At 39.2% G+C, this 16045-nt stretch overlaps 3 protein-coding genes across 3 annotated transcripts in view; 1 reads left to right on the forward strand and 2 right to left on the reverse strand.

The window, feature by feature from the left end:
* LOC102236041 (fibroblast growth factor 12) overlaps positions 1 to 2621 on the reverse strand; it is a 41309-nt gene extending 38688 nt beyond the window's left edge. The window contains exon 1 of the mRNA XM_023336041.1: positions 2417 to 2621. Coding sequence (XP_023191809.1) covers positions 2417 to 2435 — 19 coding nt within the window. The 5' untranslated portion in view covers positions 2436 to 2621. The remainder of the gene's footprint in view (positions 1 to 2416) is intronic.
* Positions 2622 to 7551: 4930 nt separating this feature from the next.
* Positions 7552 to 11762, forward strand: LOC102237666 (presenilins-associated rhomboid-like protein, mitochondrial). Its single transcript, XM_005796073.3, has 10 exons — positions 7552 to 7682; positions 8766 to 8952; positions 9214 to 9318; positions 9429 to 9561; positions 9663 to 9758; positions 9867 to 10016; positions 10736 to 10806; positions 10883 to 10984; positions 11240 to 11337; positions 11483 to 11762. The coding sequence occupies exons 1-10, from the start codon at positions 7603 to 7605 to the stop codon at positions 11628 to 11630; spliced, it is 1170 nt and encodes a 389-aa protein (XP_005796130.2). The 5' UTR covers positions 7552 to 7602; the 3' UTR covers positions 11631 to 11762.
* A 1114-nt stretch (positions 11763 to 12876) lies between these two features.
* Positions 12877 to 16038, reverse strand: extl2 (exostosin like glycosyltransferase 2). The gene is made up of 5 exons (XM_005795983.2): positions 15956 to 16038; positions 14713 to 15158; positions 14071 to 14141; positions 13835 to 13947; positions 12877 to 13757 (listed from the first exon to the last, which is right to left on the reverse strand). The coding sequence occupies exons 1-5, from the start codon at positions 15958 to 15960 to the stop codon at positions 13355 to 13357; spliced, it is 1038 nt and encodes a 345-aa protein (XP_005796040.1). The 5' UTR covers positions 15961 to 16038; the 3' UTR covers positions 12877 to 13354.
* Between the last annotated feature and the right edge of the window lie 7 nt (positions 16039 to 16045).

Consider the following 16045-nt stretch of genomic DNA (forward strand, 5'->3'; position numbering starts at 1 on the left):
AGAACTGATCTACACAAGGAGGAGGCAATTAAGTCATTTCATTCCAGTGTTTTGTACCTGTGGCACATCTAAAAACTGCAGGACACCGGCCCTTGAGGACTGGAGTTTGACACCCCTGTCATAGGTAGTCCTTGAATACCTCAAGGACTGGAGGTTTTCAACTCCAGTCCTTGAGGGCCATTGTCCTGAAACTTTTAGATGTCTCTCTGCTTCAGCACACCTGAGTCAAATTATTGCATCATTAGCAGGACTCTGGACAACTTGACTGCCAACTGAGGAAGTAATTTAGTCATTTGATTCAGGTGTGTTGGGCCAGGGGCACAGCTGAACACGTCAGGACACTGAAGTTGAATACCGTTGTTGTAGGCTGTTGATACTTTTGTATCCTACTGACATGGATGTTTTCATTTTGACTTGATTTCACTTGCTAATTAGTTAATTAAAACAGGTTGTTTGACTTGCTGCTGGCTTCCACATGTTTGGGGACTTTTTTTGCTTACATTCTAAACTAACTAGTGACAGAAAACTAATGCCCCACTACACCTTGAACACCCCACAGTTCAACATCATCCTGTAGAAATGTTTTTCCTCAACACAAACATTGGATCTAGTCAAGGTAAGTGGAAATATTAAGGGACCTAAATACAGAGTACTGCAAGAAAGTCTGTCAAAGGGTCCTTTGAAATTAAGAACGTCACAGATGCTCTCTGACCAATATCTTTGTTTGTAAAGAAGAATTGGGTGGAAAATAACCCTTTATCCATCAAAGATAATCACAGAGCAACTTGCTGCAATAAGTAAAGCAAAAAGTGGTTCAAGCATTGGCTCAGATGGAATGAATAAAAATGCTCAGCACATCTCTCAGGCTTCAATTTGTAAAATATGTTGAATGGTGTTTGCTTGTTCTCCTCATGCATGTGTGGGTTCTCTCCTGGTACTCAGGTTTTCTCACACAGTGTAAATACATGGCTGTCAAGTCAATTGATTACTGAGTGTTCATGCATGGGTGTTTGTCCTGTGTGTCTCTGTTTATTCCGCCTCTTGCAAAATGACCACTGTAGCTGCCAGCAAATGTATAATTTTCCCTCCACTTTCCACTTATACCATATTTTGTGCTAGTCTACCACGCTGTAATACGACAATAGGTGACAAAGTTAACAGGCTACAACTATCCATGAGAAGCATTTAATATGCTATAAAGTATTGGCACATACCTGCATGACAATGCTGAACAGAGCTTAACTAAAAAGGTCACACTGTTTTGCCACACATGAATCATAACCCCACAGTCCACTCATCTAAAATGATGCAAACACTGAGAAGGAACACAAATTCTGGTTGGAGTAAGGGCTTTGTATCCCTTTGGGAATGAGACCATGAGAATAAAGTCCCAAGGTGGGTTTAAAGAAGCCTGATTACCTGTGATATAGCAATGTAAGGGGACTGGAAAGTGTACGCAAGACAAAAACACAAAGTCACCTTATCTCCAACGACGAGGTTTCACTGCAACTTTACAGAAAATCAGGGGCAAAAACAGGACAGAACAACCATAACAGATTAGCCTATTTAAACAAGGGCACTCTGCCCGTTATCTAAATATACTGTGCTGTTAATGTGTCTGATCTGTGTTTGGACCCCCATCTATTAACCGTGTAACACAACAAGGCAAATCGTTGCCGTTGTGTATGCTGTGTGACTCTACTGCAGCATCTAGATTTTTGTGTTGTTGTTTTTTTTTTCTAATGCAGCAAACTTTTAGTAGCTGCAAAACACCGTTCCTTTAGTCATTACTGGCAGAGTTGGAAAGCTTTGTCAACATCACGCGTGCTGATTGCTGAGGCCACAGAGCTGCTCTGCTCTGGGAGCAGCATACATACACACACACACACACACATCGCAGCAGTGAAAGTGGAGAGGCAGCACTTTTCACTAGATCGGCTGACAGCACTGACAGAGTATAAGAAAAAGCATGGAGACCGAGTCGTTTACAACCCAAAGCACTCTGTGGGAGGGGAAAGCAGGGATCCTCAGATTCGTGCAAAATGGTCATTTGAAAGCGGGAATGACTTCTAGCGTGCCGCGTACAACACGGGCGTTAATATGACACGGACCCGGGTAAGTGCTTCTGAGTGGACAAGGCAGTGAGCAGCAGACACCCAGCTGCAGCAGCAGCAGCAGCAGCACCGCGCTGCAGCATTCTGCTCTAACTGCCTTTGGTCTGCTCACATACATCACAGGTATTTTTTTTTTTAAATATCAATTACTGTTTAATGAATGCACCTTGTATTTTTCTGCGGGTCACTAAATAAAGTGAAACGCGAGTCCGGATTTCAAACTGAGAGCCAGCTGCTCCTGCAACCAAGACATCCAAACAAAATTTACTTTAATCATAAAAGAAAAGCTCTTTCATTCTTACCGGCGTTTTTATCACTCATGTTCCCGCGCTTTGCAGAAGTTAAACACCGCTGGCTCTCTTCTTGCTCTTCAGTCAGGGCCGCTGACGCAGGTTGGCTTGTTTCATGCGATGTTCGGCCGAACTGGACTCCTCCGGGACCCTCTGCTTGTTTCGCTGGAGTGTCACTTGATGCAGAGCGGCTCTGTGTGAACTCCTGCTTCCTTCACTGCTGCTGTTTCTGAGAGTTTCTGAGTGAGGTGGACTGAGGGCTCAGGTAAAAATGATGTAGAGGGGAGGGACTGCGTGCGTGTGTGTGAGTGTGTGTGTGTGTGTGTGTGTGATTCGTAGGTTTGCAGCGCATGCAACGTGTGCATGTTGTTACACAACAAATGGAGAGTGAAAAGTAAGAATGTATGCTATTGTATATGCATAATAATAACAAGTACTGAGAATGTTAACTTTTCCTGAACTTTTTTTTTTTTAAGCAGGGGCGCCTCTAGAAAGTTTTCAAACGGGTGGCCAGCAGGGGCCTTTCAGGGATGACAAGTTAAAAGCTTCCACACAAAGTTTTTGGAACAGCAAAAATTTGTGTTCTGATTGCTTTCATCAAAATCGCAAAAACAGCAAATATTCAGATTGATTCATTTGTACAGTTGTGTTAATATACACCGTAAAACATCTAAAGGTGCTTTAATATAAAATGAAAGTTCACTTGAGCTGAACAAGAAATTGGTCTTTGTTTAAATTCAGAAGTTAAATAAATTAATAAAACTTCCTACTGTAAAATTACCTTTCACACACTAACACATTTAGGTTGAAAATATAAAAAGTGCCATATTATGTAGAGTTTAAGAGCAGAAGTTAGTAAACATAACTGAATATGTGTGTAATTTTTTACAGAGTAATATAATAATATAATACAGTTATCAATAACATTTATTAAAAATTTTTTATATATACAAAGCCTTAATCAAAACATCACACGCCACACAATGAGTGTACATATTTTTAAATCACAAAGATATGACAATAACGGTGATGGAGAGCCACTTTTTTGTTTTGCAAGCCATGTGTGTTTTTTTTTTTTTTTTTTTTTTTTTGGGGTGACTAAATACATGTCTAAAGAGGAGCATTTTGTGGCAGTAGCCAGTTAGACAGCTGACCAGCAGTATGCAGCAACGGGTGGAGGATGGGCAGCTCTGCATTATATGTAATTTACACTCACTGTTGCCGGGGTGCAAAACAAGGGTGTAGACTCTACCTGTCAACTGCGTGTTGCCACATTTTGAATAGCAAATCCACACTTTTGAAACTTTTTCTGGATAGCTCAAATGGCATTCACCGAGTAGAAAGAACAGGACAGTGTAGTCTGAAAACATTCATTTTCACTGCCACAGCCACCTGGTGCACATCCCAAATTCTTGATGCGTTTAAAAAACTCAAGAATTGTTTTCTTGACTTCAGGAGCAGTCTAAGCTGACCTAAAGCCTTGCTTCACAACTTTACCTTTCAGTATCTTTATTACCTACTAGGCTACCAAAACAACAATGTACCAGATACCCCAGTGAGTGCAGTGAAAAGTCCCCACACTTGCTGACAACATAATTTATCAAGCATTTCTTTCTTTTTCTTTTTTTTTTATAGGAAAGACATATAATATTTTGCTGAGGGACATCAATATTTAATATGTGGATCAGATCAATAGTGTGTTCTGGGCATTTGATGCTGTATTGTTCCTGTTATTTGATTATGCTGCAGTGGAACTCAGATACATATTGTGCACTATACACACAGTGAGTGTACATTGAAAATAATTGTTCGGCACCTGTGTGATCGGTTTGTTCAAAAAGCTCTCGGGACTTGCTTGTGTTGCATAATCAAATTGTCACAGCACAGGCATACAGGATTTCTATGAGTGTGCTTTTTTTTCACATTAATTTCAAGTGCTCCTCTTGTTACACAATTACTCTTTCTTTTTCATTTGAAATTAAAAATGATGAAACTAGAAAAGTGTTGTTTTTCCCCCCGTGTTTATGTTTATAACAATCATCAAGATTGACATCTCCCTTTGACATCTGTCCAAAGAAAATCACAATCATGCACTGATCCACAAGATGTATGCAAGGTAAAACAGAAAGCAAGCGTGGTATTATCTCACAGGCCCATTGATCACTGTCTTGGAAACTGCCCCGTCAGCACACTTATGGGACGCTATGACAACAGCTAGAGTTTCCTCTGAAGGTATAAAAAGAGCGTGCTGCTGGTATAAGATGTTTCTAGACTTTGTGCTGAAATAGAAGCCTCAAGGCCAAACGGCCTTTAGCCTCACAAGTCTGTGGATGTAAGTCTTAGAACAAATGCAAGAGAGTGCTTGAGCCGGCTTTTTTATTTAATCTGCAGGGATACGATTGCATTAGGGTGAACAGATGTCTAACACGACTGACAAGTTGTTCTTATTGCAGGCATCGTGCTTCCTGTCACATGGGCAATGACGTGCCTCCCCCCTGTCTTGTTCTGAGCACAAGCTGGCGTCAGTTCGCCAGTGAATCAATGACGGGACCTGAAAGAAGACACCTCTGCGGGGTAAAATGTGAACTGCATTGATTGAAAAACAGCAAAAATAAATAAATAAAAAAAATGAAAAGGATGCTTAAAGGTCCTCCAGAGTCTGACAAAGATTAATCAGTGTCTTCTTTTCAGCTACAATATCTCTTTGATATGCATCCATGCATCCCTACTTATCTGTTCCTGTGGCCTTCCCACCTCAACCTCTCCCATGTTCGCTGTTCTCACTCCTTCTGCTCTGTTCATCCATCCAGCCTTTCCTCTCCCACATATCTGTGTCCTCCCCTTGCCCCAGACCTGCACCCACAGGATATCATCTGACTTCGCAACATGTCCTTGGTCTATACAGTGGCAAAGGCATACTGCTCTCCTTTCTTTGTACTCTGGATCTTTGCCCTGAAACTGTAACCCCCTCCTCCTCGTACCACCACCGCCTTTTTTGTGGGTTTGACTGTATAATGCTCTGTTTAGCTATGGAAATTAGATTGTATTCAAATTTGTGAGCGGGATGTGCTGTCTAATTCTGTTAAGATGAATTGCTCCTACTGGTAAATTCTTCCCCCTCCTCTGTCACTGCAGTTCTCTAAACAATTCTGTGTGGAGCGATACAGCTATGCAGATTTTGCATTGGAGTTGAGCCCTGCTCTGCAGACACTGCAGTGCAGCTTACTCACTGCAAATGCTACCTTTTTTCTTACCTATTTCTGGAGGCAGTGGGCAAGTAAGCAAGAAGTTTGTGGAAGTTGTCCAAATGCCAATAGGAGCTCCCAGTGCCATCAATACAGCCCACCTACTGGCCAAGACTGCTACCATTCTGAAAGGTGTCACAACAAACCTGCATAAGAAAAAGGATAAGGTACTATTAGGTGCTATTATATGCAAGATAGTGTGTTTTTTTTCTGTTCACCCATGGCGTAAGTTTTGCATTCATTATATTTTTTGAATGTGGCAGTAGGCTACATATGGATGAAATTTAAAAAAAACACTTGTGGGTTTGACCCGCCTCATTAAACTGCATTAATTGATTAATCTAGATTAGTCTGATACCAAGACTAATGGTCTTGGTATGGATGAAATTAAAAAATAATAATTTTTTAGAAAATTAAATTATAAATTTTTTTTATAAATTCTCCTTATCAGTTAGCTGACTATCATTTATTTCAAACAAAGAACATGTAACTGAACATGTAACTGAATTACATACTATCAAAGATTATAGATAAAAATCGAAAACATCTATTATTTAAAGGTTTATTAGATAAAGAATTCCGCAACAAAAACCACAAAATATTAACTGATACAAACATGAAAGCATAACAAGTCCAATGTTATAAGCTCTTAGTTGCACTGACAGTTGATCAACCTATGAATAAATACAACTAAATTCCACCGTTTCTGAAACGTTGAAACAAACCATAAACAAGATAACATGCAAACTAAACTTCTTAGAAAAGTTTTTGACAGGCTTGAACATTAAAAATATTCTCTAAGCTAGTTAAAGCTTAGAGAGCTTCAGCTTCTCATCAGAACCCTGCACAATGAAAGAATGAGTGCCTCGGTAGTCTGAATCTGGCTATGTCTAGCTAATGGCGAAATCTTTGCATGATCACAACCAGTCTGAGTGACCTTCATCTGTTTGGTTGCTGTTCACTTGGATGGGAAGACTTCAGCTTTATTGATGCCTCATGCAGTATTTCACTAATAACAAGGTAACAAGCCCTAATATGTTGAAGTTTTAGGACATTGTCTTTGTGACAAGAGTTGCTAATTTGACAAGAATTCAAGTCGTGATGAAGGCATTTTAACATTGACATGTTATGGTAATCATGTAATAAGTTAGTAAGGTGTATCCTGGAAGCCCTGCGAACAAAATGATGGAAAATGTATTCTTTTGAAGCCACAGTATCAAATTTATAGCAACCATTTAAATGAATTAATAAATAAAATGGATAACATGATCTAACGGGTTTAATTGAAACAAAAACAATGATTCCTAACGTTGCTAAAATAATTTGACGTATTACTGAAGTTGTAAATGTTAATCTATACCTTACTGCCATTATAATGTAGAAAACAGCAAAGACGATTTTTTTAAATACTGCTGACTTGCATGTCTACTTAGGCGAAACGTCACTGAGCGTCACAACGTAGGTTTTCAAAATAAAAGTACCCCTAGACTCATATCTATGAACTAAGGAGACTATATTGATATAAAACTGTACAGCACTGGATCAAGAGACCCGCTGCACTGAAAACCTCATGGTCATTCCACCTAATATTGATCTCTGAACTCTTCCGGAGTCAAAACATTAGTATTGTTGTTTCTAAATAAATGTGAACTTGTTTTCTTTGCATTATTTGAGGTCTCAAAGCTTTTTTGTTGTTGTTATTTTCTGCCAATAAATACTACATTTTTGCTTGGAATTTCGGAGACATGTTGTCAGTAGTTCATAGAACAAAACAATGTTTATTTTACTCAAGCATATAACTATAAAAAGGAAAAATCAGAGAAACTGATCATTTTAAGTGATCGCTTACTTTTTTTCAGAGCTGTATGGACGCTTTTTTACAAGCGTCCGTGAAGGCAGCATCAGTTCGAGTCTGACAGGGGGAGGGGCTTCTAGCAGGAGGTCACAACAATCATGGCGTGCAGAGGATTTATCACAAGATGGGGCAAAACAGAGTTCTATAGATCGCCAATTACCTTTTCCAGATGCTCAAGGTGAGCAGTGAAAGCGGCGTTCAGGTTCTGTCTGAAGAAGATTAACCCTGGCAGGAGATGTGTGTGTCTAGGTTTTCCTCTCGTCTAGTAATGTTAAGTTACCTAACCCTTCTGCCATTGTAAATGCAGCTAACTTTGTTTGGGGTAGGAAACCGGGGTTGTCAGTGTCATCGACATATATTACTATGTTATTATTATTAATTTCTGATGATGGCCAGTGTTATTCCACTGCGGTTGCTTGTTTAAGGCTGTGCTAAATGGGCTGGAGTACACACACGCTGCAACCCATTATGCAACCCACATTAAATACTTCATGTGTTTGTAAGCAGAGGGGATTTAAAATTTTGCCATTTAGTTGTTAGGTTTTCATACTGTACGTAAACGTTAAGGATGGAGTACGTGGCCGTAGGTTTGTAGAGGTTGGAAACAAAACTTGGCACAGCTGTTTCAACGAGTGCTTAGGGACTGTCAACAAACAGCAACACCTGGCTATTAACTAGACATACAACTGGCAGTTTTGTTGCCAAAATGAACATTTTCAGTGCCATCAGGACCCAATGGTTTTATTGTTGTTGTTTTTTGTTTGTTTGTTCGGTTCTGTTTTGTGTGCAGTTGATTGAAATTAGATAATTTATTTTAAGAGTAATAAAAACATAACTCACATGGCTGGTTTATTAGTTGGCCATTTTTCTTAGGTAGTAAGCTAATAGGGCATGTTGTTCAAATATTAGTTTAAGAATAGTATTACCTTATAGAGTAATGTGTGAGGTTTCTTCCACACTATGACTCTCCATTGTTTTCATGACTGAAAATATTTCCAAAAAGCCAAATTTCTCATGTTGTAAGCATAGGAAGTGTAAGGAGAATGTAGTACCTTACTTACTTACTTACAGCCAGCCGACTGTGACTTCTAACCAGCACTTCCTCTTGCATCTTATCAAGAGGATTTCAAACTACATGAATGTTATTAGGGAATAATCTTTAGCCTATTAAACACTTCACTTTTTAAATCTTCAATATGTCTTCATACCAGCCGATGCCGTATGTAAAAGGTTTTGCTTGTTTGGGGGTTTTTTGGTACAGGCTCAACCCATACCAGCAACAGAGGAGTGGGTTCCGCCGGGAAGCTAAAAGGACAGATACCAAAAAGGGAAATGTCAACCAGCAACAAACCAAAACGTCACCCCCCGAGGCTGGCCCACCGGGACCCCCACCTCCTCGCAAAGTCAAACAGCCAAGGCTCTTTAGACCACTGATGTTCACAGTAGGGGTATGCTGATGTCCGAATTATAACTAAATCTGAATATGAAGTGTAGTAAGAAAAGAAGATCCGTTTTTTATTCTCTTGAAACACAAGAGACACAGCACAGGGCAATTATAGATGACTTGGGGACATCTCCTGAATGTGCCAGGGGGAATTTGGTGTATGAAATCAGAAGACTGTTAACTTTGATTTAATGCCAACATCTGTAAATAGTTGCTAAAATAATATGTAGGACAGAAGATGGTTGGTTGGTTGACTCCTTGCCAGTTTGCAGGTTGTTCCTTTGGTGGGGCGGCCATTTTGCAGTATGAGACTCTGAAAGCAAGAGTTCAAATTGCAAAAGATGGAGAGGAGTTAGAAAAACTCGTAATGGTAAGGATTTTACAAAACTGTTTTACTCTGTCTACCATCACTTTCAACTTTTGCTAACTGTTCAAGTTAACAATCAGCTCGAGTCAGTTCCCCATCATTTTGTTAACGAGGGTTCCCAGGACATGGCGTACTGGCACGACTGGTGGAACCAACTGTCCAGCTTCCAGCGGCAGCTCCTCCTCCTGGTGTCCATGGTAGATGACTTCTGGAGAAGCCTTACAGAGGGACAGAGGACTGCTACTGGTAACTTTAACAGCAGATATATTTTGGATCTCATCGATTTTGGACGTCAGCGTGTCTCCAAAGGTTTAAAAGTCATGCAATTTCTTCTTAACATCTTCCAGGAATTATAGCTATAAACGCTGCAGTTCTATGTTGCTGGAGGATCCCGGCGATGCAAAGAACTATGATTAAGTACTTCACATCCAACCCAGCCTCCAGTGAGTATGGTTGTTTGTTGAGGAAAGCTAAAAGTAACTCAAGTACAACTGTAAGGAGTTAATGTTTTCTATGCTCTGCTGTTTGTCTTTTTATTTTATCCTACCCAGAAACACAGTGCCTTCCCATGATTCTGTCTTCCTTCAGCCACTACTCCATTATCCACATGGTGGCCAATATGTATGTCCTATGGACGTTTTCCTCCGGTATCGTCTCCCTCCTAGGCAAAGAACAGTTTCTTGCAGTCTACCTCTCAGCTGGTAAGTGGAGCAAAGGACAGAATCAATACTGGCCAAATATTAAAACAATAGAGCAGTTTTATTTTGACCTAAGATAAGATCTTAAGTCAAAATAAGATTTACTTACTTCTTATAATGTAATTTTTTGTAGTTGTACAAAATCCTGATATTACTGAGAAAAATATCCACTAATTATGTAGAAAAGGTAAGTCTGGTATTTTATTTTTTATGTTCTGACAGTTTTGTGACTCAAGTCAAAGGTTTTCATATGCATAGTCGATTTAGATTAGGCCGCATAGCTCATTCAAGATCCAATACTTTATGAACCAAACAGCAGCCTGGTCTTGCACATTTTTCATATTTTTGTCATTATTACTGTTCTAGCTACTGTGTGATGTATTCAAGCAGCAGCAATTTCCAGTCTAACCACTAGATGATACAAAAGTATAACTATTGCCCTTTAATATCCATTGTTTAAAATGTGACAATGTCCAAGGACAAAATTGGTTTTCATTTACTGTATATCTTTTTTTTTTTAATGACTGAAAGTGTGTGCTGTTTAGCTGTTCTACCATGAGAAACAAGAAGACTTCAAATGCATCATTTAAGTCAAAAAACTAATATTCATGATCATGTTATCTTCTGACTGGAACTGGAACTCTGGTCCAAGATTCTATTCCCTTTTCTCATCTTTTTAAGACATTGCAAAAATATGTTTTTGGTTTTTTTTGCAATTTCAGGCGTGATATCTACTATGGTCAGTTATGCTTGTAAAACCGCCACCGGGCGATTCTACCCATCACTTGGGGCGGTAAGAATGTTTTTAACTTAGTATTTTATTATGAACGGTGAAAAGATCGTGATCTATGACTTTGTTTTATTCACAGTCAGGTGCTGTCATGGCTGTACTCGCTGCAGTCTGTACGAAAGTACCAGAGGCCAAGCTCGGCATTATCTTCCTTCCTATGGTCACTTTCACTGCCGGAAACGTACGTTTCACAGTTTCTACTGTTATCCTATCCTCTGTGTGTCAAAGGTCTCTGGATGTTTGCTTTTTCTTACATTAAATGTGTAATGTCACTCCTACATTGTGTTTTTGCTGCAGGAAAAAGATTTAAATCTGTGCATGAACAAAGCAAACACGTGTATGAATGTGTGAATGTGTAAGTACGCATGACTGAATGCACGGCATTCAGCAGTGCCTTGTTTCGAATTTTAAATATCTGGTTTTTATTTGTTCTTAGGCTCTCAAAGCACTTGTGGCCATAGATACGGCGGGGCTCATCTTGGGATGGCGGCTGTTTGATCATGCTGCTCACCTTGGCGGAGCTCTCTTTGGAGTGTGAGTCCCTGATCCTTAACCCTCTTTTCGGCTTTCTTTTAATTTGCATCAATCAAATTTAGCTTTTTGATTGATGCAAATGTCACCGAGAAGGGAAATCTACTCCTTCTGTCTCGTTTTAACCATCCCCTGTTTTGTCTGACAGCTGGTATGTGGCGTATGGTCACAAACTAATTTGGAGAAGGAGGGAGCCTCTTGTGAAGCTGTGGCATGAGCTTCGCTCTAAGGGTGGCAAGGGCTCGAGGCCCGGCGGTGGGCCTGAGGTCAGAGGTGGTGGTGGAGGACAGAAGTAACCCTACCTAAAGATCCCTGAAGTTCTCTACCAACAGGAATTCTCTGGTCATGGAAAAGATCTGGATGTTTTCAATTTGTTGAAGTGGGTTGTTATGTTTCATGAATAAATATTAAAATATGCAAACATTTAATCTGTTCAGTTTCAACAGTGAGTTAAAGTTTGTTTTAGTGGGGCCATATTGGCATTCTAGGTGCTTCCTTCCTAAAGCATGGGTACCACAGTTTGTTTCATTCTAGTGCTTTGATATAAGTTTTAAAAAGCTCATTGCTGGGTTTAAAAAAAGAACATAGAAAAGTGTCATCTCTGATGCACAGGACTTTTTTATTGTTTGGATTTGTTTATGAACTACCAACCATAGTTCTGCCCAGTCCTGTGAAACAAATGTGATTTATATTTGTTTGCACAGATGAACGTTTTGGATCGGTTCTGCCATATTTATTATTAGAGGCCATATTCGTTCTGTGTTGTTTTAATTATGCTGCCAACAACCATCTTGTGGACAGAGAACAAAAATAATGTTTGATTTTGGGTAATCAAACTACTGTTGTACTGCAAGATTTAACTTGACCTTTTGCTACATTGTGCATACTGTCTTAGTGTCATTTGTCAGAAGTGGTATTTGCCCAGTTTTAAGACTAAGTCAGAACAACATATATGTTGCAATGTTTTGACAAGTGAAATCTTAGAATCTGAAAAGGATGGACTTTCTTTTTACCATCACAGAATGCAGACATTTTAACATAAAATGATGTCCAAGTTATAACAACCAACCAAATTGTCCTCTTTTGTAAACCTGATTTTATTTATTTTTACATTTCGCTATCTCTATTTCTACAACACAATATCTTCCTAATGTTCTGTGTGACTTGCCCCAACTAAGGATGAGCAGCAACTTTACACCTTTAGAGTAATTAAGATGACTTTAATCATTTTTAATGTAACGCTGCTATTTGCTATATGCACATATAGTTTATGGCTACAGCCTAAAATTCTTCATACTTTTGGTAATCATTTTTCTTCCCTGGATATCGTGTTTGCAAGTAGAATGATTAGGATGATAGACAGGAGGCCCACCAACTTCAAAGACTTGGAGCTCATCACCAAAGGTAAATCATAAAAATAGCGATAGAAACTTAAAAAAAGTTATTGTTCAGTAATCATAAGGAGTTTCTGATTGCTGTAACACCAATCAAGATTTGTCCATTGATTATTGAGACGGGGAATAAATCTGTGAAGCGAACTCATTAAGAATGAATAAAGTATTATTTTATTGTTTTTAACCGTTTCACAAATAGGACAGTCCTTAAATTGGCACTTACATTTTCTTCTTTGTTTCTTAGGATCTTAATACTTCTTTTCTCTATCTATAATTTAGAAATAGGTTAAAAAATAAACCATATGAATAATTTTCTGGGCCTGTATTAAATTTCATTTCTTAAAAAAACAACTAAATACCTGTATATGAATAACTCTCAGGTTTTTAAACTTACTATTCCCTTTGAATAATTGCAGCTCAGCAAGTGATTCTATCAAGAATAAATTTTTACATCTGACTAGTCTGTGTTGTCATCACTATCCTGCGATGAGAACTACCTTCGGATCACACGAGACTAAAAGCATCGGCTGAATGGCATGAGGAGCGTTAACCAATCAAACAAGTTTACCAAACTCCTCAGCAGTTTCATCTCTTACTTTAACCCAAATCATCCATTTGTAACTTCTTCATCCCCTACTCTTGTGATTGGCATAGCTTGGGAAACCAAACTGGGAAACCATGAGGTTGGAGTAGCAGAGCGGCATGAAGCCATAGATCTGCGCCAGCCGGTTCAAACAGTACGATCTCTGGAGAAGGTGCTCAGGACGATGCCACATTCCCTGATATCCACTGCTGGCATCTTTCTCAAGGTTGCGCAGGTCCACAGGCTTGACAAAGATCCCTGCAGGTCTGTGGACTGTGCCTGAATTTGAGTGTTTTCTTAAATACAGAGCAACAGCAAAGTTCACAGCTATATCGTCACAGTTTTGGGTTTCGTCAACTAAGGCGTGTACTTCTTTAGGCTGATCCTGGAACAGTTGTAGGTAGCGCTGATGGAAGAAGGCAGCACCGATCAGAACCATGGAATACCTGCAGGGAGAGCAGAACTAAGTAAGAGCAAACACAGCAAGGACCCCAAACTGAAGACAAATGCAAGGGCAACTTACATGTCTCCTCCAGCCGCTTCCGGATTCTGCAGCTCAAAGCTGCCATAACTGTAAACTCCAGCTGTTGAGACGTGTTTCCGAGGGACAAATCCAACTATTTGGTCTGGGAATTGCTTCAAGATATAGAAATGTAATGCTCAATTATATGACTAACATAGTAACACAGTTGCTTTACAATGCCTCAGTCGTAAGACTGGAAATGCTGTTTTAATTTAATAGGCAATGAATCTGATTACCTTCCACACAGAAAAAGCAAAAGTGATGTCAGGAACACTGACAAGGGTGTCATCATCCAGCATTAACACAACTAAATGGTTGAGAGAAAAAGAATCAGAAGGGATCGAAAGAGAAAAAACTCAAATACTAGGAAAAATTGACAAAAAAATAAATAAAAAGTAGAGATGCACCAATCAGCCATTCCTGTCAGATATCCAATTCCATTTTTCTTTGAGGTCTCCAATTGATCAACTCCACTTTTTTTTAATAAAGAGCTATAACATAAAATAAAATAATGTGCACCAGGTGCTTTGATAGAATTAGTAGTTTACTATCCAACCAAAAATTACTAAATATAAGAATATAATTATACATGTCTCTAACCTTCACGTTGTTTAAAATGTGCTTCAAAGTGCATCCTGTTGGTTGGTTGATTGAGTTCAAAATTTTATTATACAATAAATACAGGAAAAACTCAGGATTTTTGGTGTTTGTCTTGCCAATAATTTAATAGTTGATCAAGCAAAAATTGTCTAATTCCGGTCTCCTGTCTGCTGAATGGCACGTCTCTGCTTAAAAAAAATGAAATAAAATAAATAAATAGATAAAATCTATGAATATTTTACACATTGCAAACTGATGCAAGTTAAAAATGCACTGACCATTGGTGGCAATTTCAGAGAACGGTTGTAGCCTGTTGCGCATTTGGTTGCTCGCCTGTTCTTTAAAGACCACCGGGACTGGATGAGGACCCAGGGATTCCCACAGCTTCGCCGGAGTCTGCTCCCTGACGTTGTTCCAAACTATGATGATCATCTGAAGATGAGGCACTGCCTGGTAATGGTTCAGGAGTTTGAGTAAAATGTCGGTGCGGTTGTAGGTTTGGATGATGATGGTAAACTTCTCTTCTGGGGCATCTGCAGGTTGACCCTGAGCAGGGTTTCCCTTTGGCGGCGCTGCTCTGCGCAGGACTCCCAGGACCCCAGCAACACCTCCATGCTCCTCGGAAGGGGGCAACAGAGCCGTCAAAGCTGCTCCGATCAAGAGGATCAGCAGGAGTGGAAAAATGATACACTTTCGCCGAATTCCAAAGCAGCAACGCTGAAGCCTGCAAAGAAGAGGAGACATAAACTGAGTTTTTTTAGAAAAAACGCAATGCAGTAACTGAACGCTAAGTTTAATTTTAATTGGTGATCATGTGCGGTACACAACTTCAAACATAATTTCCTGACCCCTTTTCATCTCACAAAAGGAATTGAAACTTGGCAAAATACATTTTTCGTCCAGAGGAAACTACGTATCATTATGGGGAAAAAAAAAAAATGTCTTCAAGCAAAGAAAATTCTGATGTTTGCAATAAGGTAGATATTATACTCTGTAGATTTACGGTCTACTGTTACACTGAATTTTGCTCGTCTTATTTACTAATAAAATGGACACATTTAGTTTATGTAGAATATAGAGCAGACGAACAACACAAAGAAGTATTGATTCAAAAGCACCTTCTATGCTAAAGACAAAGCAGGGGTTTATGCAGCAGCAGCAGCTCTCTTGTTTCACTTGCACATTGCAAGTGACATTGCAGGCAACAAACCCAAAAAACGTTTAAAAATATACTTAGAATACGTTTATTTGTAACATTTAAAAAAATAAACAGCTATACATGAGCTATATTATAGAATATAGAAAATTGTTTTCCTTTGTTGTCCTGCCATTCGGAACAAGAGTCTCATGCAGTGATTTGAAAAATATTTCTCGCTATTTGTTTTCGTGACTGCTCATATTTCTCTGCTGATGCTGTGAACTTTGTCCGGTGTGTTGCAAATGTTTCTCTCTGTTGAGTTTAGTTTTTTTTTTTTCACATCTCACCAGAGAAGCTTTTCTACTCTTTTATTTATAACTCACCTCATTTTGCTTGCGTTGAAATCATCTCGTCCGGGTTACTGTGTCGCCATATTGGTTGCGTAGCTATGACGTAAGTAGCTGACAGGAAAA

Source organism: Xiphophorus maculatus, chromosome 6, assembly GCF_002775205.1.
Source record: "Xiphophorus maculatus strain JP 163 A chromosome 6, X_maculatus-5.0-male, whole genome shotgun sequence".
Taxonomy (NCBI): Eukaryota; Metazoa; Chordata; class Actinopteri; order Cyprinodontiformes; family Poeciliidae; genus Xiphophorus; species Xiphophorus maculatus.